The 20,964-nt window shown below is 43.0% G+C and overlaps 2 protein-coding genes across 3 annotated transcripts; one reads left to right on the top strand and one right to left on the bottom strand.

The window, feature by feature from the left end:
- The first annotated feature begins 3,169 nt into the window (after nt 1-3,169).
- LOC139575693 (uncharacterized) lies at nt 3,170-17,436 on the top strand. Its single transcript, XM_071400899.1, has 12 exons — nt 3,170-3,434; nt 3,582-3,670; nt 3,879-3,997; nt 4,437-4,536; nt 4,792-4,889; nt 5,181-5,330; nt 13,268-13,435; nt 13,762-13,831; nt 14,128-14,206; nt 14,478-14,631; nt 14,898-15,002; nt 15,351-17,436. Exons 1-12 carry the CDS (start codon nt 3,328-3,330, stop codon nt 15,381-15,383), a joined length of 1,272 nt encoding a protein of 423 aa, XP_071257000.1. The 5' UTR covers nt 3,170-3,327; the 3' UTR covers nt 15,384-17,436.
- Nucleotides 15,768-19,953, bottom strand: mtfmt (mitochondrial methionyl-tRNA formyltransferase). 2 transcript variants are annotated; one of them, XM_071400900.1, is made up of 9 exons: nt 19,455-19,953; nt 19,061-19,258; nt 18,561-18,683; nt 17,743-17,845; nt 17,429-17,504; nt 17,175-17,266; nt 16,879-16,957; nt 16,595-16,668; nt 15,768-16,392 (listed from the first exon to the last, which is right to left on the bottom strand). In XM_071400900.1, exons 1-9 carry the CDS (start codon nt 19,712-19,714, stop codon nt 16,189-16,191), a joined length of 1,209 nt encoding a protein of 402 aa, XP_071257001.1. In that variant the 5' UTR covers nt 19,715-19,953; the 3' UTR covers nt 15,768-16,188. The 2 variants fall into 2 exon arrangements, with proteins under 2 accessions (XP_071257001.1, XP_071257002.1); XM_071400901.1 differs by lacking the exon at nt 18,561-18,683 and having other exon boundaries at nt 19,455-19,889.
- Nucleotides 19,954-20,964: the final 1,011 nt, after the last annotated feature.

Below are 20,964 nucleotides of genomic sequence, written 5' to 3'. Positions count from 1 at the left end.
CCAGGTCATCTGGGTTTGGCAGGAGTAGGCTGTCATTTAAAATAAGAATTTGTTCTTAACTGACTTGTCAAGTCAGTTAAGTCAGTTAGTTAAATACAAAAATACAAGTCAGTTAGTTAAATACAAAAAAAAATAAGAAATCTGATGCAGCACTCCATCACTCTCCTTCTTGTTCAAATAGCCCTTACACAGCCTGGAGGTGTGTTGGATCATTGTCCTGTTGAAAAACAAATGATAGTCCCACTAAGCGCAACCAGATGGGATGGCGTATTGCTGCAGAATGCTGTGGTAGCCATGCTGGTTAAGAGTGCCTTGAATTCTAAATAAATCACTGACAGTGTTACCAGCAAAGCACCATCACACCTCCTCCATGCTTCACGGTGGGAACCACACGTGCGGAGATCATCCGTTCACCTACACCTACTCGGTTGGAACCAAAGATCTCAAATTTGGACTCATCAGACCAAAGGACAGATTTCCACCGGTCTAATGTCCATTGCTTGTGTTTCTTGGCCCAAGCAAAATCAAATCAAATCAAATTTTATTAGTCACATACACATGGTTAAATCAAATCAAATCAAATTTTATTAGTCACATACACATGGTTAGCAGATGTTAATGCGAGTGTAGCGAAATGCTTGTGCTTCTAGTTCCGACAATGCAGTAATAACCAACAGTAATCTAACCTAACAATTCCACACTACTACCTTACACACACACACAAGTGTAAAGGGATAAAGAATATGTACATAAAGATATATGAATGAGTGGTGGTACAGAACGGCATGGCAGATGCAGTAGATGGTATAGAGTACGGTATATACGTATGAGATGAGTACTGTAGGGTATGTAAACATAAAGTGGCATAGTTTAAAGTGGCTAGTGGTACATGTATTGCATAAAGATGGCAAGATGCAGTAGATGATATAGAGTACAGTATATACATATGAGATGGGTAATGTAGGGTATGTAAACATTGTATTAAGTGGCATTGCTTAAAGTGGCTAGTGGTACATTTTTACATAATTTAAGCAAGTCTCTTCTTATTGGTGTCCTTTATTAGTGGTTTCTTTGCAGCAATTCGACCACGAAGGCCTGATTCACGGAGTCCCCTCTGAACAGTTGATGTTGAGATGTCTGTTACTTGAACTCTGTGAAGCATTTATTTGGGCTGCATTTCTGAGGCTGGTAACTCTAATGACCTTATCCTCTGCAGCAGAGGTAACTCTGGGTCTTCCTTTCCTGTGGGGTCCTCATGAGAGCCAGTTTCATCATAGCGCTTGATGGTTTTTGAGACTTTAAAAGATCTTGAAATTTTCCGGATTGATTGACCTTCATGTTTTAAAGTAATGATGGGCTGTTGTTTCACTTTGCTTATTTGAGCTGTTCTTGCCATAATATGGACTTGGTCTTTTACCAAATAGGGCTATTTTCTGTATACCAACCCTACCTTGCCACAACACACCTGATTGGCTCAAACGCATTAAGAAGGAAAGAAATTCCACAAACTTTTAACAAGGCACACCTGTTAATTGAAATGAAATTAAGCTGTTGTTATGTTGTGTTGCTACCATGCTGTGTTTTCATGTGTTGCTGCCATGCTATGTTGTCGTCTTTGGTCTCGCTTCATGTAGTGTTGTGTTGTCTCTCTTGTCGTGATGTGTGTTTTGTCCAATATTTAATTATATTTTTAATCCCATCCCCACAGGAGGCCTTTTTCCTTTAACAGGCCGTCATTGTAAATAAGATTTTTTTCTTAACTGACTTGCCTAATTAAATAAAGTTTTAAAAGAAGAAGAAAAAAAGCTGAATGAGAGAATGCCAATATTGTGCAAAGCAGTCATAAAGGCAAAGGGTGGCTACTTTGAAAAATCTAAAATATATTTTGATTTGTTTAACACCTTTTTGGTTACTACATGATTCTATAGAAAACCCCTTGAATGAGTAGGTGTGTCCAAACTTTTTACTGGTACTGTAGGTCACTATGTAGATGTACTTACAATTCACTTCAGTTTCAAACATTCACTGACTTGAATGCCTGCAGTCTGTATGTTCCTCCTGGCAATTTTGAGATACAATGTCGTACAGTAGATCATATCAATCATATTGTTTTCTAGCCCAATGGCCGGCAGATGGCGATATTGAGTTGTTTCATGTTAAAAAAAAAAGTTTTCTTCTTTAATGTCCAAAGGCATTGTTTGCAGCTGGCTATAAACCTGTGGCCGGTTCGTACATAAAACATTCTACATTCAGGCTGAAAGGGCGTCGAGTTCCTCCTTAATTTGATTTAATGGTGAGAAAGTTAGAGTTTTTAAATATTGTAATGAAACAGCAAGGAGCAGGTCTCGAACCCTCGACCTTCTAGCCCGAGATCCGGCGCGCTATCGACTGTGCCACAAAAACTCAGGGTCATTACAATATATATATATATAATGCTACTTCCTGACACTGCATCCCCTTTTTCAGCCAGCGGTTAAACAACAGACTGCTGCAGCCTAAATGGCTAAAGGCGATATGCACATCTGGGACTAACGTTCCTAGGTATTATGCTGCGTTCATGTCATGTCGGAAACTCGGGACCTGTGACTTAAAATGAACTAAAGTTATTTGCGTAAAGCTTCCTATTGGTTGATTCTGGTACAAACTGAAGTGGGAAACTCAGTATCCGATTCTTCCGCCTAGGTTAGCAAGTAAAACATTTCAGAGTTTCCAACATGAGTGAACACGCATTAGCCACCCTAGCACGGTGTTTTAAAATTGGGTTTCATAAAGTACACATACTTTCAGTTTTTTTCCCTGCGGCATTATCGCCAATAAATCAAGTTAACGAGGAAATTGACACCCTTGCAGCGTGAATGGAGAATGTTTTATGTACAAACCTGACCATGGGGGATACAAGTGTATAGCTGGCTGCATCGTCATCTGCTGGCCTTGAGGTTAATTGTTCTCATTGTAATTTCGTTAAAATATATATATATATATATTTAATGTAATCAACCATATCAAAATGAGAAAATGACTGTTAATTGTAATTCTAAATCTCGTCTAATCAACAAATACATTTCTATGCATTCATTCTTTGTCTCAAGTGTTATCTTTTTGCATAGCCTGTCAAAGGTTTGTCTCGGTTATGTTTTAGGTTCTTGTTCTACCTTAGTGGTTTTATGTCGGGCAGAATTCGTGGAGTACCAACATCCGGTTGAAACAATTTGATTTTGTAGTTCAGAAGAAAACAATTGTGCCACACATCGGCAGGGACGGCAGCAGTAGCAAGCTAGTTATGCACAACATTACTCTTACTACTAATTTCTGCATCGTATATTTTAAATGGATCACTTCGAGGAAGATTTAGTCGCTGCATTAAGAGAAATTGTCAGAGACGGAAACTGGCAATGTGTAGGAAAGAAGTGTGATTTTGATTCACCATGCACAAAGTAAGCAGTCCAATTAGCTAGAATAGCAGCAGCTAGCTAGCTAACTGTTGATCCCCCCAATGTATATGATTTATACACATTAGCTGCCCTTGCCTATTCTGAAAAGATGGTCTAACTTGGTGCATGACTTCTCTACGTTTCCCCAAGGCTGTACTCTGAGGATGGTGAACACATTGTCCTGGTTCACACAGAAGATGACAGATTCTGGGCTATGGATTCATCCTGTCCCCATGAAGGTATAAGTTAGCCTAATTGATGGCATGCAATTAATCACTCAGCACTATGCTATGGTAGCTTGCTGTTATGATGATTAATTCATAAACAACTATGTGCCAATGTGGCTATAGGATAAACCAGAAGGATGAGAGTATGCTATAAGAAAGAAATGATCATGTTCACCATACTATGATGTCTTTCATCATTACAACCACCATCTTGGCGCAGGAGGCCCTCTTGACCTCGGTGACATTGAGGACCTGGGAGATGGGAAGAGGGTGCTGGTCTGTCCCTGGCATCACTTTGACTTCTGCCTGGAGACAGGTGCCTCTTCCATGGGACTACAGGTAGAGAGAGATTGTCTCCAACAGAGCCTATTTATTCGAAGTATTCTAAATATAGGTTTCCTGAAACAGTGTGATAAAGGGAAGGTTGATATGTATTACCACCATCGGCTTCATACGCGTGTGCTTGGGGGCGAGAGACAGGCATTTGGAGTTGCTTAGAGAAAGTACTCACACCCCTGAGACAATCAAGACGTCTTGAATTCTTCTTTCACTTTGAGAATGTGTAGTCGGCTGTGTAGATCACAAGCGGATAAAACAATCTAATTGAATCCCTTTTTATATTTACATAAGGCATCTACATGTGACAACTTTGCAAGAGGTGTGAAGACATTCACTAGGCAATGTACTGTATGTGTTATTAGAATTTGGTCATTGAATAACAGCTTATTAATCAATAATACCATGAGACTAAAATGAAAGTTTGTTTTTCTGTCTACAGAACCAGGTGTATGAGGTCAGAGTTGTCCAAGACATGATTTATATCAACACACAGAATGAGCTATGTCTAAGTCCCATCCCAGAGACAGACACATCTAATGGTAAGGCGATAGTATACCTAATGAACAATGTACACCAATCAAAGTTTTGTTTGACAACTACATAAAGGAAAGTAGTGTAGCCTGGGTGACAGTCTGTTTCTGCACTCTTTGCCATCTCCTTATGGAATGTTCATGCCAAACTTGTTGGCTTGATGATGAGCAGGCAAGAACACAGGCTAGTAGCTAAGATATTTTGTTCTGGCAAAGCTTTGAATGATGTTAAGTACATTAATAAGAGATCTCTTTTTGTCTCAGGCAAGTTGTCAGTAGATGATGTTGAGCCATCACCCTCTGAGGACACACTGTGCTTCTGGGCTACAAAGATCCTCTGCACACCGGACCCCAAAGAGAAGGCAAGCCCCATTCACACTAACCACCACATGAAGTGTTAAACTGGGAGGGAATGGAGTGTTGGTTTGTGTTCATTAGGCACCAAATGAAGGAAAAACATGTCTGAAACAGGCAGAGACTCCCTGGACTTTCCATGGCAAAACATACAAAAATAGTTTTTGGTGGCATACACAGATTTGCAGATGTTATTTCGCTGCACCTGCGATGCTTGTATTTGACTATAGTGTAACGTTGATGATTTGTTCAACCCTGCATATCTCACTGGCTCACTGACTTTGATCCAATCACTGTAGGTAGCCATGACGCTGGAGGTCCAGGAGAGGTGGAACAGTGGGGAGATAACAGAGGTGGGTCAGGCTACACCACCTGTCCAGCCAAGCAGGAAGGAGAACCTGACCGTACTGCAGCCGGGCAAAATCAAGCGTGGCAAAGGTGGCACACAGGTCAGTGTTAAGAACACCCTCTAATCACTCAGACCAGACAGGTTGACAGCATGAACTAACAAGTTTGGAATCTCTGAAATCCCCAAAACCGAGCCTAAAATCCCATTGAACTATAGAGGGATTATTCTCATTAGCACTGTATGTAAATTGTAGTCCTGCATCCTAAATAACAGGCTCTCTCTTCTCACTATCTAGAACTGTCTGGTCAGCTTGCTGATGAACAGAATGGCTTTAGGAAAGCCAGAGCATGTATAGACCAGATCTATACTGTCTCTACAGTGGTCCGGGCTAGAATTCAAGAACCAACTTTTGCCTGTTTTATTGATTTTATGAAGGCTTTCGATTAGGTAAATAGAGACCTAATTGCTTTTAGACTGGGGTAAATCCATTTCAATTCAATCACTTTTTGACAACACCCTTTATTCAGGAGCATGTTGTGTCTCAACCGCGGACACAACACAAATTCCCTCAGATGATGTAAAGTAGGGTATAAGCTACAACATATGCGAATATGAAAAAAATCGGAGTTTATGCGTTTTTACATAATTGACATTAAAGGTAATTGTTTTTATATATTTTTTTTAACATTTAGTTTGACAACCCTATTTGTTGTAAGCTTTTGAATTATATCAAACTCAACCGTTTATCTTTTCCAGTGATGATGACATGGATGTCTCATGGTATGGTGGGGTTTGCAAAATGGGTCAACTTTGAGCACATCTTATCTCCTGAATGTTTTGCATTCAGGTCCAAAAAGTAACTTTCTGACCACTTCTTCCATGAGCAAACATGTATGGAAAGTTGTGTTTAAATCAAAAGGGAAGCTGTCAAAAAGTGAACGAATTCATATGGATTTAACCACTAATTAAAATGGGAATTGATGGAAGATTCTCTGATGTTATCAAACCTCTTTATCTGGCTCCAGTTGCCTGTGTTCAGGTTAATGACCTGGTTCCCAACCCCTTACTGTGTATAGCAGGGAGACGTACTCTCACCCACTTTATTTACTCTATATGTTAATGATTTAGACGAAATGAAAAGGACCTTGGTTACTGTGCTTATTCTCAACTGTATCAATCCTGTGTGTGTCCAGTGATGACTATGCTGCTGGGGTATGGGGATCCAAAGTACATACTAATTGTAACAATGTTCAAAACAGAGCAATCCGCTGCTTTCTTGGTGTGCATAAACTGACTCGAAACCTGGCCATCGGTGGAGATATGGGTTGCGAAGTTAGTTAAAAAGGTGACATGGTACGTCTATGGATCAGACTGATGAATATGCCAGAACACAGAATCACAAAAAAAAGGTTTGACTGGGACCTAGATAATTACCTATTTTTTGTGAAACTGATTTGCAGTATATATTCAGGAACAAATTACCATGTGGTGTTAACCAAATCAAGGACAAGCTTTTTCTGATCCACAAGGAAAAATGGGCAGCTGATATATGGTTTAAACCTAAAAACTTAGAACATACTGTCATCAAAGAGAACTATATGCCTGAACCATAAGTCCTCCTGAACCTAACAAAAAGCATAAGGTCAGTGTGTGCTCAACTCCCATCCGGCCCTCTCCCTCTGGCTTAGAGAAGGGGAGATTTAACACAGTGCCTGAAGAGGAGATCATTTGCCTACTGTGTTGGGAAATCAAAAACGAAATCCATTTAGTGTTTTATAGCCCTTTGTATGACGATCTGAGACATGTTATTTTCTGTGAAAATGTTTGGTGCTAACCCTGAAATATTCTGGTTACGGGACAAGCAGGGACTTGAATTTTGTTTCAGGCAGAGTGTTTGAGATTGCTCAGTTTGTTTACACTGCCTGGAGAAGGAGAAATGTACTCTTTGTGTAGCTGTACTGTTTGTGTAGTGTTTGTGTAGTGGGGCTAGATGGTAGCTGTACTGTTTGTGTAGTGTGGCTAGATGGTAGCTGTACTATTTGTGTAGTGTGGCTAGATGGTAGTTGTACTGTTTGTGTAGTGGGGCTAGATGGTAGCTGTACTGTTTGTGTAGTGGGGCTAGATGGTAGCTGTACTGTTTGTGTAGTGGGGCTAGATGGTAGTTGTACTGTTTGTGTAGTGGGGCTAGATGGTAGCTGTACTGTTTGTGTAGTGGGGCTAGATGGTAGCTGTACTGTTTGTGTAGTGGGGCTAGATGGTAGCTGTACTGTTTGTGTAGTGGGGCTAGATGGTAGCTGTACTGTTTGTGTAGTGGGGCTAGATGGTAGCTGTACTGTTTGTGTAGTGGGGCTAGATGGTAGTTGTACTGTTTGTGTAGTGGGGCTAGATGGTAGCTGTACTGTTTGTGTAGTGGGGCTAGATGGTAGCTGTACTGTTTGTGTAGTGGGGCTAGATGGTAGCTGTACTGTTTGTGTAGTGGGGCTAGATGGTAGCTGTACTGTTTGTGTGGTGGGGCTAGATGGTAGCTGTACTGTTTGTGTAGTGGGGCTAGATGGTAGCTGTACTGTTTGTGTAGTGGGGCTAGATGGTAGCAGTACTGTTTGTGTAGTGGGGCTAGATGGTAGCTGTACTGTTTGTGTGGTGGGGCTAGATGGTAGCTGTACTGTTTGTGTGGTGGGGCTAGATGGTAGCTGTACTGTTTGTGTGGTGGGGCTAGATGGTAGCTGTACTGTTTGTGTAGTGGGGCTAGATGGTAGCAGTACTGTTTGTGTAGTGTGGCTAGATGGTAGCTGTACTGTTTGTGTAGTGGGGCTAGATGGTAGTTGTACTGTTTGTGTAGTGGGGCTAGATGGTAGCAGTACTGTTTGTGTACTGTTTGTGTAGTGGGGCTAGATGGTAGCTGTACTGTTTGTGTAGTGGGGCTAGATGGTAGCTGTACTGTTTGTGTAGTGGGGCTAGATGGTAGCTGTACTGTTTGTGTAGTGGGGCTAGATGGTAGCTGTACTGTTTGTGTAGTGGGGCTAGATGGTAGCTGTACTGTTTGTGTAGTGGGGCTAGATGGTAGTTGTACTGTTTGTGTAGTGGGGCTAGATGGTAGCAGTACTGTTTGTGTACTGTTTGTGTGGTGGGGCTAGATGGTAGCTGTACTGTTTTTGTAGTGGGGCTAGATGGTAGCTGTACTGTTTGTGTAGTGGGGCTAGATGGTAGCTGTACTGTTTGTGTAGTGGGGCTAGATGGTAGCTGTACTGTTTGTGTAATGGGGCTAGATGGTAGCTGTACTGTTTGTGTAGTGTACTGTTTGTGTAGTGGGGCTAGATGGTAGCTGTACTGTTTGTGTAGTGGGGCTAGATGGTAGCTGTACTGTTTGTGTGGTGGGGCTAGATGGTAGCTGTACTGTTTGTGTAGTGGGGCTAGATGGTAGCTGTACTGTTTGTGTAGTGGGGCTAGATGGTAGCTGTACTGTTTGTGTAGTGTGGCTAGATGGTAGCTGTACTGTTTGTGTAGTGGGGCTAGATGGTAGCTGTACTGTTTGTGTAATGGGGCTAGATGGTAGCTGTACTGTTTGTGTAGTGTACTGTTTGTGTAGTGGGGCTAGATGGTAGCTGTACTGTTTGTGTAGTGGGGCTAGATGGTAGCTGTACTGTTTGTGTGGTGGGGCTAGATGGTAGCTGTACTGTTTGTGTAGTGGGGCTAGATGGTAGCTGTACTGTTTGTGTAGTGGGGCTAGATGGTAGCTGTACTGTTTGTGTAGTGGGGCTAGATGGTAGCTGTACTGTTTGTGTAGTGGGGCTAGATGGTAGCTGTACTGTTTGTGTAGTGGGGCTAGATGGTAGCTGTACTGTTTGTGTAGTGGGGCTAGATGGTAGTTGTACTGTTTGTGTAGTGGGGCTAGATGGTAGCAGTACTGTTTGTGTACTGTTTGTGTAGTGGGGCTAGATGGTAGCTGTACTGTTTGTGTAGTGGGGCTAGATGGTAGCTGTACTGTTTGTGTAGTGGGGCTAGATGGTAGCTGTACTGTTTGTGTAGTGGGGCTAGATGGTAGCTGTACTGTTTGTGTAATGGGGCTAGATGGTAGCTGTACTGTTTGTGTAGTGTACTGTTTGTGTAGTGGGGCTAGATGGTAGCTGTACTGTTTGTGTAGTGGGGCTAGATGGTAGCTGTACTGTTTGTGTGGTGGGGCTAGATGGTAGCTGTACTGTTTGTGTAGTGGGGCTAGATGGTAGTTGTACTGTTTGTGTAGTGGGGCTAGATGGTAGCTGTACTGTTTGTGTAGTGGGGCTAGATGGTAGCTGTACTGTTTGTGTAGTGGGGCTAGATGGTAGCTGTACTGTTTGTGTAGTGGGGCTAGATGGTAGCTGTACTGTTTGTGTAGTGGGGCTAGATGGTAGTTGTACTGTTTGTGTAGTGGGGCTAGATGGTAGCAGTACTGTTTGTGTACTGTTTGTGTAGTGGGGCTAGATGGTAGCTGTACTGTTTGTGTAGTGGGGCTAGATGGTAGCTGTACTGTTTGTGTAGTGGGGCTAGATGGTAGCTGTACTGTTTGTGTAGTGGGGCTAGATGGTAGCTGTACTGTTTGTGTAATGGGGCTAGATGGTAGCTGTACTGTTTGTGTAGTGTACTGTTTGTGTAGTGGGGCTAGATGGTAGCTGTACTGTTTGTGTAGTGGGGCTAGATGGTAGCTGTACTGTTTGTGTGGTGGGGCTAGATGGTAGCTGTACTGTTTGTGTAGTGGGGCTAGATGGTAGTTGTACTGTTTGTGTAGTGGGGCTAGATGGTAGCTGTACTGTTTGTGTAGTGGGGCTAGATGGTAGCTGTACTGTTTGTGTGGTGGGGCTAGATGGTAGCTGTACTGTTTGTGTAGTGGGGCTAGATGGTAGCTGTACTATTTGTGTAGTGTACTGTTTGTGTAGTGGGGCTAGATGGTAGCTGTACTGTTTGTGTAGTGTGGCTAGATGGTAGCAGTACTGTTTGTGTAGTGGGGCTAGATGGTAGCTGTACTGTTTGTGTGGTGGGGCTAGATGGTAGTTGTACTGTTTGTGTAGTGGGGCTAGATGGTAGCTGTACTGTTTGTGTAGTGGGGCTAGATGGTAGCTGTACTGTTTGTGTAGTGTACTGTGTGTAGTGGGGCTAGATGGTAGCTGTACTGTTTGTGTAGTGGGGCTAGATGGTAGCTGTACTGTTTGTGTGGTGGGGCTAGATGGTAGCTGTACTGTTTGTGTAGTGGGGCTAGATGGTAGCTGTACTGTTTGTGTAGTGTGGCTAGATGGTAGCTGTACTCTTTGTGTAGTGGGGCTAGATGGTAGCTGTACTGTTTGTGTAGTGGGGCTAGATGGTAGCTGTACTGTTTGTGTAGTGGGGCTAGATGGTAGTTGTACTGTTTGTGTAGTGGGGCTAGATGGTAGCTGTACTGTTTGTAATTTACTGTTTGTGTAGTGGGGCTAGATGGTAGCTGTACTGTTTGTGTAGTGGGGCTAGATGGTAGTTGTACTGTTTGTGTAGTGGGGCTAGATGGTAGCTGTACTGTTTGTGTAGTGGGGCTAGATGGTAGCTGTACTGTTTGTGTAGTGGGGCTAGATGGTAGTTGTACTGTTTGTGTAGTGGGGCTAGATGGTAGCTGTACTGTTTGTAATTTACTGTTTGTGTAGTGGGGCTAGATGGTAGCTGTACTGTTTGTGTAGTGGGGCTAGATGGTAGCTGTACTGTTTGTAATTTACTGTTTGTGTAGTGGGGCTAGATGGTAGCTGTACTGTTTGTGTAGTGGGGCTAGATGGTAGCTGTACTGTTTGTAATTTACTGTTTGTGTAGTGGGGCTAGATGGTAGCTGTACTGTTTGTGTAGTGGGGCTAGATGGTAGCTGTACTGTTTGTAATTTACTGTTTGTGTAGTGGGGCTAGATGGTAGCTGTACTGTTTGTGTAGTGGGGCTAGATGGTAGTTGTACTGTTTGTGTAGTGGGGCTAGATGGTAGCTGTACTGTTTGTGTAGTGGGGCTAGATGGTAGCTGTACTGTTTGTGTGGTGGGGCTAGATGGTAGCTGTACTGTTTGTGTAGTGGGGCTAGATGGTAGCTGTACTGTTTGTGTAGTGGGGCTAGATGGTAGTTGTACTGTTTGTGTAGTGGGGCTAGATGGTAGCTGTACTGTTTGTGTAGTGGGGCTAGATGGTAGTTGTACTGTTTGTGTAGTGGGGCTAGATGGTAGCTGTACTGTTTGTAATTTACTGTTTGTGTAGTGGGGCTAGATGGTAGCTGTACTGTTTGTGTAGTGGGGCTAGATGGTAGCTGTACTATTTGTGTAGTGGGGCTAGATGGTAGCTGTACTGTTTGTGTAGTGGGGCTAGATGGTAGCTGTACTGTTTGTGTAGTGGGGCTAGATGGTAGCTGTACTGTTTGTGTGGTGGGGCTAGATGGTAGCTGTACTGTTTGTGTAGTGGGGCTAGATGGTAGCTGTACTGTTTGTGTAGTGGGGCTAGATGGTAGCTGTACTGTTTGTGTGGTGGGGCTAGATGGTAGCTGTACTGTTTGTGTAGTGGGGCTAGATGGTAGCTGTACTGTTTGTGTAGTGGGGCTAGATGGTAGCTGTACTGTTTGTGTAGTGGGGCTAGATGGTAGCTGTACTGTTTGTGTAGTGGGGCTAGATGGTAGCTGTACTGTTTGTGTGGTGGGGCTAGATGGTAGCTGTACTGTTTGTGTAGTGGGGCTAGATGGTAGCTGTACTGTTTGTGTAGTGGGGCTAGATGGTAGCTGTAATGTTTGTAATTTACTGTTTGTGTAGCGGGGCTAGATGGTAGCTGTACTGTTTGTGTAGTGGGGCTAGATGGTAGCTGTACTGTTTGTGTAGTGGGGCTAGATGGTAGCTGTACTGTTTGTGTAGTGGGGCTAGATGGTAGTTGTACTGTTTGTGTGGTGGGGCTAGATGGTAGCTGTACTGTTTGTGTAGTGGGGCTAGATGGTAGCTGTACTGTTTGTGTAGTGGGGCTAGATGGTAGCTGTACTGTTTGTGTAGTGGGGCTAGATGGTAGCTGTACTGTTTGTGTAGTGGGGCTAGATGGTAGCTGTACTGTTTGTGTAGTGGGGCTAGATGGTAGCTGTACTGTTTGTGTAGTGGGGCTAGATGGTAGCTGTACTGTTTGTGTAGTGGGGCTAGATGGTAGCTGTACTGTTTGTGTGGTGGGGCTAGATGGTAGTTGTACTGTTTGTGTAGTGGGGCTAGATGGTAGCTGTACTGTTTGTGTAGTGGGGCTAGATGGTAGCTGTACTTGCCATGATTATTGTACAGTATATACATATAATTTGTACAATCATATTTTGTTTCGAGTACAAGGAAAATGGTACTGTGTTTAGTAGTGTCTTGTAAGCCCATGTGGGCTGGGCGCCAGTAAATACTTAAATAAATCACAATCAATCATGTAGCCTAACAAATAGAAGACCAAACATGACTGAATGACAATAGACACAGGTAATGGTACTGTTGAGAAAAAGGAGGGAACATATGCCATGCCAGTATTGAACTCCACAACCCCTAGATTACCAAAATGGGCATGCTAACTACCCACTGTCGCAATAAAATCATCTTTTCGGAAGTCAAATCAAAGTTTATTTGTCACTTGCACAGGATACAACAGGTGTGAAACAGTACAGTGACATACTTACTTGCAAGCTCTTTCCCAACAATGCAGTATTCAATATAAAAGGTAAGAGAAATAATACGAAGGAAAAACAGAAGGAAAATAACTAGATTGTAAGCTCTATAGAGGATCAGTACCATCATTTCAATGTGCAGGGATACTGGAGGAGTTGAGCTAGATGTGTAAGCAGGGGTAAAAGTGACTGTCAGCAGTATAAATAATATAATACAGCAGCGTAAATGGTGTGTGTGCATGTGTGATGTGTGTGGCATTAGCATTCGTTGTCATGGTATTAGCATTCGTTGTCATGCCATTAGTATATACAGTACGGACGAGGCTATAGAACTGCAACATTCCATGCTTCATCAATGATGATTGATATGAGCGTGTGTGTTTACTATGTGTCTGACCAGGCTAGCAGGATAGCCCTCCTCCACTCCCTGGCTAACATAGAGCAGTGGGCTATAGACCTGTCCTGGGACGTCATCGCTCGCTTCTCATCGGTCAGACTGGACACTGGAGAGCCCATGCCCCGCCAGTTCTTCAGCGACTTTGTCAAAGTGGCCGGAGACGAGGCCAAGGTCAGTGTCCTAACATATATTTAATTAATGTGGTCTGTTACGTGTTGTTTTAAGTATAGTTCACTTTCTGAAGTTTCAGATTCTTTTTTTTTAAACAAGCTGAAACAAAAAAGTGGAATAATCCACATTATTGTTATGTATGTCTGTTGTTCAAACGTCTGTACTTCAGATATTGGTAGTCCAAGTATATTTAGTATGTTTATATTTGTATAATACTGCCAGACAGTGTTCCTCAAGGAGGATAAAAAGTGGTAGTACTGTATCAGTTGTGAGTAGTGGATGGACTGTTACCCTGGGAATACAATGAATTTCTACTGTTCCAACAGCATTACCACTTACTAGAGACGAGGATCACAGAACTCGACAGCTTCTTTGGCGCGTTACCTGTTCATAATGGTGGGTGGTTCGCTGGCTTCTCCAGACTAAGGCCGGGGTTCAATCCGATCTCTTCTGTAGACAATGCGTCTTTGGAAAGGCAATGTTCCCCGTGTTCGTGGAGATCGAATTCACAGTAAACACTGCATATGTCGGCTCAATCGGAAATTATCTTTTAAGTATCAAGCGTGCTATAATGCAGATTGTATTGAATCCTGGCCTAACTATTAATATCATCACAGTTGGTTTTCTGAAAAAATACGTGACATTTTCAGTGCAGCCAGCGTAAGTGTAGCTTCCTCCGCTCATCTCCACAGGACTGTGGCAGTCAGCAACGGATACGTCCCACGACCTTCTGGCGAGGCTAGCCATTGTGCATATGGTACATGAAGCCAGGTACAGCATTCACCTGAATTACAGCACCAACAGAATGTGTTATCAGTGCAGTGGAAACATTATGGTCCCTATTACCTTGACACATCTTCTAATAGACCCACGGGGTTTACATTATCTGAAAGGTTTGGATATTAGTGAGAAATGTCACTCCTCCTTGGCCACAAATAACCACAGGGTGGCTAAAACAAAAACTTGGTGAAATTCTTTGCTTTTCTATCCGACTGGGCTCGTGGAAAGTACATCTACCTAACTCCCTCTCTCCTCCTGCAAGGGGCCTGGATGTGCACCCCCAGACCCTCTCCCGCTTCGCTGCCCAGGGGGACTGCAGCTCTGTGGAGGTGCTGGAGGTTATCTACCGGGATGAGATCACTCACGTGGCCGCCGGGCTCCGCTGGTTCACCTACATCTGTTCACAGGAAGAACGGGTATGGCTATAAGGAGGCCATTATTTAACTTCAGTTTAGTAGACTGAACAGTATATAAATAGTTGCCTCTTTATAATGCACATTGTTGAAGAAATGTTTCAAATAAAATCACTGCCACATTACAATTGGGTTTAAGGTAAATGTAGTAAATCACTGGCCTGGTAACATCCACCATAGTTGCTGCAGCTGTGCCTCGTCTAAAATTACATCCAAAAGTATAATACATTTTGGTAGCTAATATTCAGCTTTCCTGATGCTCTTTTTAGGATTGCTTATCTACTTTCCATGACATGGTGAAGCAGCACTTCAAAGGTTACCTGAAGCCTCCTTTTAACACAGAGGGTAGGAAGACAGCAGGGATGACAGAGGAGGTATGATGACACCCTAAACACATTCACACTCGCTAACGGCAGCTTTATGACTAAAAGGAAACATGCAGTGTCAGTGTCTCCCAACCCTCTCCTGACCACCAGACATGTTGTTCTACCACTTCACTGATACATCCTTATCACTCACTAACTAGCCTGCCAAGCACTTAACTAGTTGAATCAACAGGGCCAAAATAAACATGTAGTCCTCCTCGAGGGGGTTGAACAACACTGGTCTAATTCACACCCGCTTTATCAAGTTAAGTGAATAAATACATTTCCTTCAACGTTTTGTTTAAAACTTAGTCAGTGAAATGCTACAATTCTGAACTTTCTTTCTCTCTTCCATAGTGGTACGTGCCTCTTGTAAAGCCTCCCAGTTAACAGACAATGTCCCCCGAGACCAGCATGCTGTGACAAACACAATTGCTGCATCCCAGCGGATGAGGGAAGCAGTTTCACACCAAATCTCATAACACCTGGATAAAGGTCAAACTGTTACTATTATAAAGGTTTAAACTCAAACATGTCAGTAGCCGTATCAATGTGGTATTGCAATCTAATATCTGAGCCCAATGTAGATGACGTGGCATTCGATCATTGGTTAATTTGTGCAGCGCGACTGCAATGTAGTCGGCCTGGAACGGCACCATTTAGTCCCCTGGGAAGAGTACATCTCTAAAACAGACCCCACCATCTCTACATTACTACAAAGTCCAATGCATAATATGGTAATATATAATGTCAGAGCAAATTACAAAGGCAACAGAAACTTGTAAATGTTTATTTATGTAAATACAAGTTATTTTGGTAGTCTAACGGGTTTGAGGGTTTTGCATTCGACAACAAACTACTCACACAACAGCCTCTCCATGATTTTACTATTATTACATTCATGTGTTCCATAGGCTATCAGGAAATAGTTTCCAGTAGGCGTTAAACAAGAGAAAATGTTTTTGAAACAGAGGGTACTACCTGGACTTGAACAATAAGAAATGCTCATTTTTAGTTTGTTTCAAAATATTTTGCCACGGTGTTCCCTGCTGAACACTACTCTTGTCTGTACTCTTAAATATGTTGTCTTAAAACAGACATAGTATAGATCCTTCATGTTTTACAGGAAATGTATCTAATCAAATAACATTAAAGTAGGTTGTTGTTTTGTGTTTAATTACCACATCATGGTGTTTTAGTGCACAGCGTGTAGCTGTGTCAATGAGTTCTTCTCTCCAGCTGAATGCAATTCAGATCTGTCTCTGTTACTGTGGAACAGACACTCCTGCTTGGGAGGGCCAGATCTGTTCTGGAAGCTCTGATGGAGATATCCGTTGTAGAAGTCTGCTGCCGACAGTCTCTTCTTCAGCATCACCGCCTTGAATCCCACCCAGCCATCCTTGACCACCGAACACACAAAAATGCTTGTCATCATTTTTCTATGGGATCCATCAAGTTATTTGTATTATGCCATGATACATCAGGAAGTGAATTATTTATTATAAAATATTAGACATATTTCAATAAGACAAAAATGGAAGTGTTTTGATATAATAGTAAACCATGGAAAGTGTCAAGGATGAAAAGCCTGGCTCACGCACCTTACAACAGACAGCCAAGGTGTTGGATTCTTTCTGATAACTCATAGATCCTGGCACAGGTCTCCTCCCTCGACCTGTCATTAAAACAATCACAACCTTTCTCAACCTAAACGGATGTTACCAGACATTGATTGTCTTCGCAGCGTGTGGACTCAAGCACTACTGCTGCCGATCCACACAGCTACTTACCGCATGCTGATTGAACTAGCTGACTGAGTCAACCACCATCTACCACCAAGCAGTGTTGGAAACAATGAAGAGTCCTGATTAAAAGAGGAAATTACCTGATAGTGAAATGTTGCATTTGCCAGAAAACTCCAGCAGCTTTATGGTCTTGCCCATCCAAATTGTTCTCAATGGGATCTAATGAGAGAGAAGAGGGCATTATTTGAACACTCCTGGACAATGTGTGTTTAAAGACCGGTCACAGTAAATCAAGGTCATGTTCAGTATGCACAAAATTAGAAAATCATCTTGAAACAGGTGAGGAACGGCCTGAAATCGCCCAATAAGACTGCTCATTTTAGTTTTACGTTTTCTAGTTTCGTGCCAACTGAACATGACTGGTCTGTCTTATTACCCGGGATGCGATGGCACGAAACAGGCGGTCGATCTGGACACAGGTCTGCTCCTCCCATACGATCCAGCTCATCGATGTGCTGATTTTAGGGGCTGTTGAGAAGAGTCAACTCTAAGCTGAGGCATGAATGGGTGCTTAGAAAGTACACGCATCTTTCACCCTCCTGTAAGTTGCAATTCTTGCTGATTGTTTATCATTCAAATTGTAATTACTACTAACATCAAATGTCTGGTTGAGTAAATAAATGTTCTTACCTAAAGTGGCACCGTCTTGAGCTTGCTCCCTTCGGTTTGTGATTCTCTCTGGAAGGGTCCTTAATGTGTCAATCAACTGTTCAAGCAAAATAATAAAGGTCCCATATAAGAGGGCTTACATTAACCATGACTGGTTTCTGACAAGCCTCTTCAAATGGATTGAGCTCTGTGGATGTACGTCCCAAATGAGTGAGCTCAAATCACACCAAATTCCCCATGTAGTGCGCTACATTTGACCAACAGAGTCACATAATACTCGAGCCACGTAGTGCACTGGATGGGAATAGGGTGCTATAACTATACAGTGCACTCACCAGCTGGGCTCCCTTGGTGGCCAGAGTAGCTCCTAGCTGGTCAGCTGTGAAGTTGTCTGGGACCTGGTAGATCTCCTGGTGAAGAATGGGACCCACATCAAACCTGTAACAGGGACACACCGAGGTTTACTGTAACACAGACACACACCGAGGTTTACTGTAACACAGAGACACACCGAGGTTTACTGTAACACAGAGACACACCGAGGTTTACTGTAACACAGAGACACACCGAGGTTTACTGTAACACAGAGACACACCGAGGTTTACTGTAACACAGAGACACACCGAGGTTTACTGTAACACAGAGACACAGGTTTACTGTAACAGACACACTGAGGTTTACTGTAACACAGACACAATGAGGTTTACTGTAACACAGATCAGAGACACTGAGGTGCAAAGGTTTAATGATCTTTGACTTGAGGAATAGCAGTATGCGCTTTGACTGAATACAGTAGTAGAGTACACTATTATATATAGGCCTATTGCAATCTGGTGGCCTCTGGAGACTATGGTCCAGTTTCCTGGACCCAGATAAAGCTGTCCTGTACAGGACTATAACACATGCTCAATGGGGAAAATCACCATTAAAAGGGCTTTTCAGTCCAGGATTAGGTTGGGAAACCATCCCTAAATATGCACTTGAACAAACAACCATCTGCTAATGTCATCCCTCTCTTTTGCTTGTCAATAGTAGGTCCATGTTACTGGCAGATGTCTGGTCCCTTTCATGACTTACCCTTCCTCCCTCAGCACCATGAGGAAAGGGAGAGAGGAAAGGGGACAGAAAGTAGATCTGGGTCACGTTAGACTACCTCTTTGGTCGTATCTGCATGACGCTGACCCCGGTGATAGTGTCTCCGTGTAGGATGGTGTGGAACACTGGGGCGGGGCCGCGCCATCTGGGGAGAAGGCTGGGGTGGACATTCAGGATCCCACTGGAATAGAGGCAACAGACACACATGCTGCAACTCTCACAATCAAACAGATTGGACACAGTCAGGGTTGGACACAGTCAGGATTGGACAGTCAGGGTTTGACTCCTGGGAGGTGTTCATAAGATTGACACTTCTTGGTGAGTCTGCTGCTTGTGTAGCTGATATGGAACATAGTAGCTACCATGGAGCAAGTGATGTCGCCCGCCCTGAGATCTACAAGTACATTCTGGGTCAGTGGTAATGACAATGCTTGTTTTGGGGGCGAGTCAGAGTGTTGTGTGATGGTCCCTGGTTTGCACCAAGCTCGGGGCACACAGGGACGGAAGCTATAATGTTACACTTGTATTGCATGAGTCACTTTCAGAGAAGTTACTCACCATGGAAACTGGTTGATAAGTCCTTCCCGAAGCAAGCAGCCAAACGACACCACCACCCCGACATCGAACCGCCCTTGAAGATCCCCGAGAGGCCAGATATGAACGGGCAGTTTGCTTTGATCAGCAAACTTCTTCACAGGGACGTCATTGGATAGTGTGACAACCTCAAGTGATTCCACAACTCGGTCATTGGAGTCCCTGCGACAAATAATGACAGCAAACAACTGCCATTAGGCGACGAGAAGTTACTCTAGCCTGGTACCAGATCTGTTCGGACTGTTGCTCCAACTCTTATGAGACAGCACAAACAGATATTGGACCAGGTTAAAGTTACTCACTGCAAAGACTCTCTCCTCTTTGCTCACTGGCATGTAAATTGTTGTGGGTGTCATACCTAGACGCAGAGAGCAGCTTGAGGGATTCTACAGCAAAATCATCTGTCCCAAAGAAAAGGACCCTCCAAGGTGGTTCTGTTGATAAGTAGTTCCTAGTGGCAAATAGGCGGGTCTTGCCAGGGACTTGTCCACAACGTCTATGTTTCTCCGGCGTTCTTTTGACCCACACGCCAACAGATGCATGCCTCTGGGTGCAATAATTGCAAAAGCCATGGAGTATTTTCAGACCCATTACTTTTGCCTTGACATTGTTCCACATTGTTCCACAGCTAGCAATGCTCGACTCCAATATGGCTAGTTTATTCGTCAAGACAAGCTCAACAAATTACACGAGGGCCCCTCTAGAATTAAGATTTATTCGTGTGACACGCTTACCTTTAGCGTTAATGAATATTGTCCAATATTTAGCTTGATTAATGTCAGCTATAACGTTAAGGTATTTATACATACGGGCGCCGCCATGTTATTTATTGACATACACCATGTTTCCGGTTCTATCGAAAATAGTTCTCCCTTCGTTTGATCAGACACTTTTAGTTCCGACTAGACAGTGACGCCTTGATCACACCGATAGTACACCTGCGCAAAATATAATATATATTAGGATATTATAGGATATTATAAATGTAAATAATTGACTTTATTCCAACCACAACCAATGGGACTCCCAAAAAACACACCACTTTGAAACAACTATGACCAGAAGTTACTTTTCGTTGCAGGTTATGATATGAGAGCATTTTCGCTAACCCTTTTCCTAACCTTAATCTAATTATCCTAACCTGCTATGTTGATTCTAATTACCTGCTGCGTAAATTCTCCTAACCTGCTACAAAAAAAGTCACTTCTGGTCGTAGCTGTATCGAAGTAGTGTGTTTTTAGGGTATCTTCACAACCAACCAACAAAATGATTTGTTATTTGAGTATCCTCATCCTGTTGATTTTTAAAGTGTTGGCAAATAATGTCTTTGTGTACACAAAACAGTTTAACTCACTCACTTAAAAGGCCAGCCTACTTCTTTCTCCTCTGCTAAGGTATGGTAGATGACCTGGAGGTCATTTACCTTTAACTGTACAACATACTTGCCATAAAGAAATAAAAATCATTTTAAGTCTCTTGTTTAACAGACATATATCACGACAGTTCCACATGTGCCAGATGTTTGACCAAACACAGACTGTTTTCCTCCCATGTCTACAAACTGCAATGGCAAGGTCCCAGCAAGGCTAACTAAACAGTAACCAAGCAACCCTGGCCACTGACCTTGTCGATGCAAGGATAATGCCCCCCCCCCAATGTAGAGTTTAAAAGCTTGAGCACAGGATCGATTCCATTCCATTGAGTTAGGAGAAGATTGTAATGAAGTAGGCCCAGTTATGGTGCAGCGCACTAGGCAGTAGTTTACAGTAGCCTAATGAAGCATTCACAACTTCTTATCATTGAGAAAGAAAAGACTGCCACCACTATAAGGAGGCTGTTTCACCTGTCTCAAAATGTCTCTCTAGCAA

This window comes from Salvelinus alpinus, chromosome 5 (genome assembly GCF_045679555.1).
Source record: "Salvelinus alpinus chromosome 5, SLU_Salpinus.1, whole genome shotgun sequence".
NCBI classification, from domain to species: Eukaryota; Metazoa; Chordata; class Actinopteri; order Salmoniformes; family Salmonidae; genus Salvelinus; species Salvelinus alpinus.
Note: the sequence above shows the minus strand (reverse complement) of the source record. Positions and strands in the feature narration are given on the sequence as shown.

Bases quoted from the DNA above. Each gene is read 5' to 3' on its own strand.
- LOC139575693 (XM_071400899.1), top strand. From the start codon at position 3,328: ATGGATCACTTCGAGGAAGATTTAGTCGCTGCATTAAGAGAAATTGTC. The intron at 4,537-4,791 runs GTAAGGCGATAG...TTTTTGTCTCAG, and splicing joins AGAGACAGACACATCTAATG to GCAAGTTGTCAGTAGATGAT. The intron at 5,331-13,267 runs GTCAGTGTTAAG...GTGTCTGACCAG, and splicing joins GTGGCAAAGGTGGCACACAG to GCTAGCAGGATAGCCCTCCT.
- mtfmt (XM_071400900.1), bottom strand. From the start codon at position 19,714: ATGTGGAACAATGTCAAGGCAAAAGTAATGGGTCTGAAAATACTCCAT. The intron at 17,267-17,428 runs GTAAGAACATTT...TCTTCTCAACAG, and splicing joins TCAAGACGGTGCCACTTTAG to CCCCTAAAATCAGCACATCG. The intron at 16,393-16,594 runs GTGCGTGAGCCA...TCGGTGGTCAAG, and splicing joins CCTTGGCTGTCTGTTGTAAG to GATGGCTGGGTGGGATTCAA.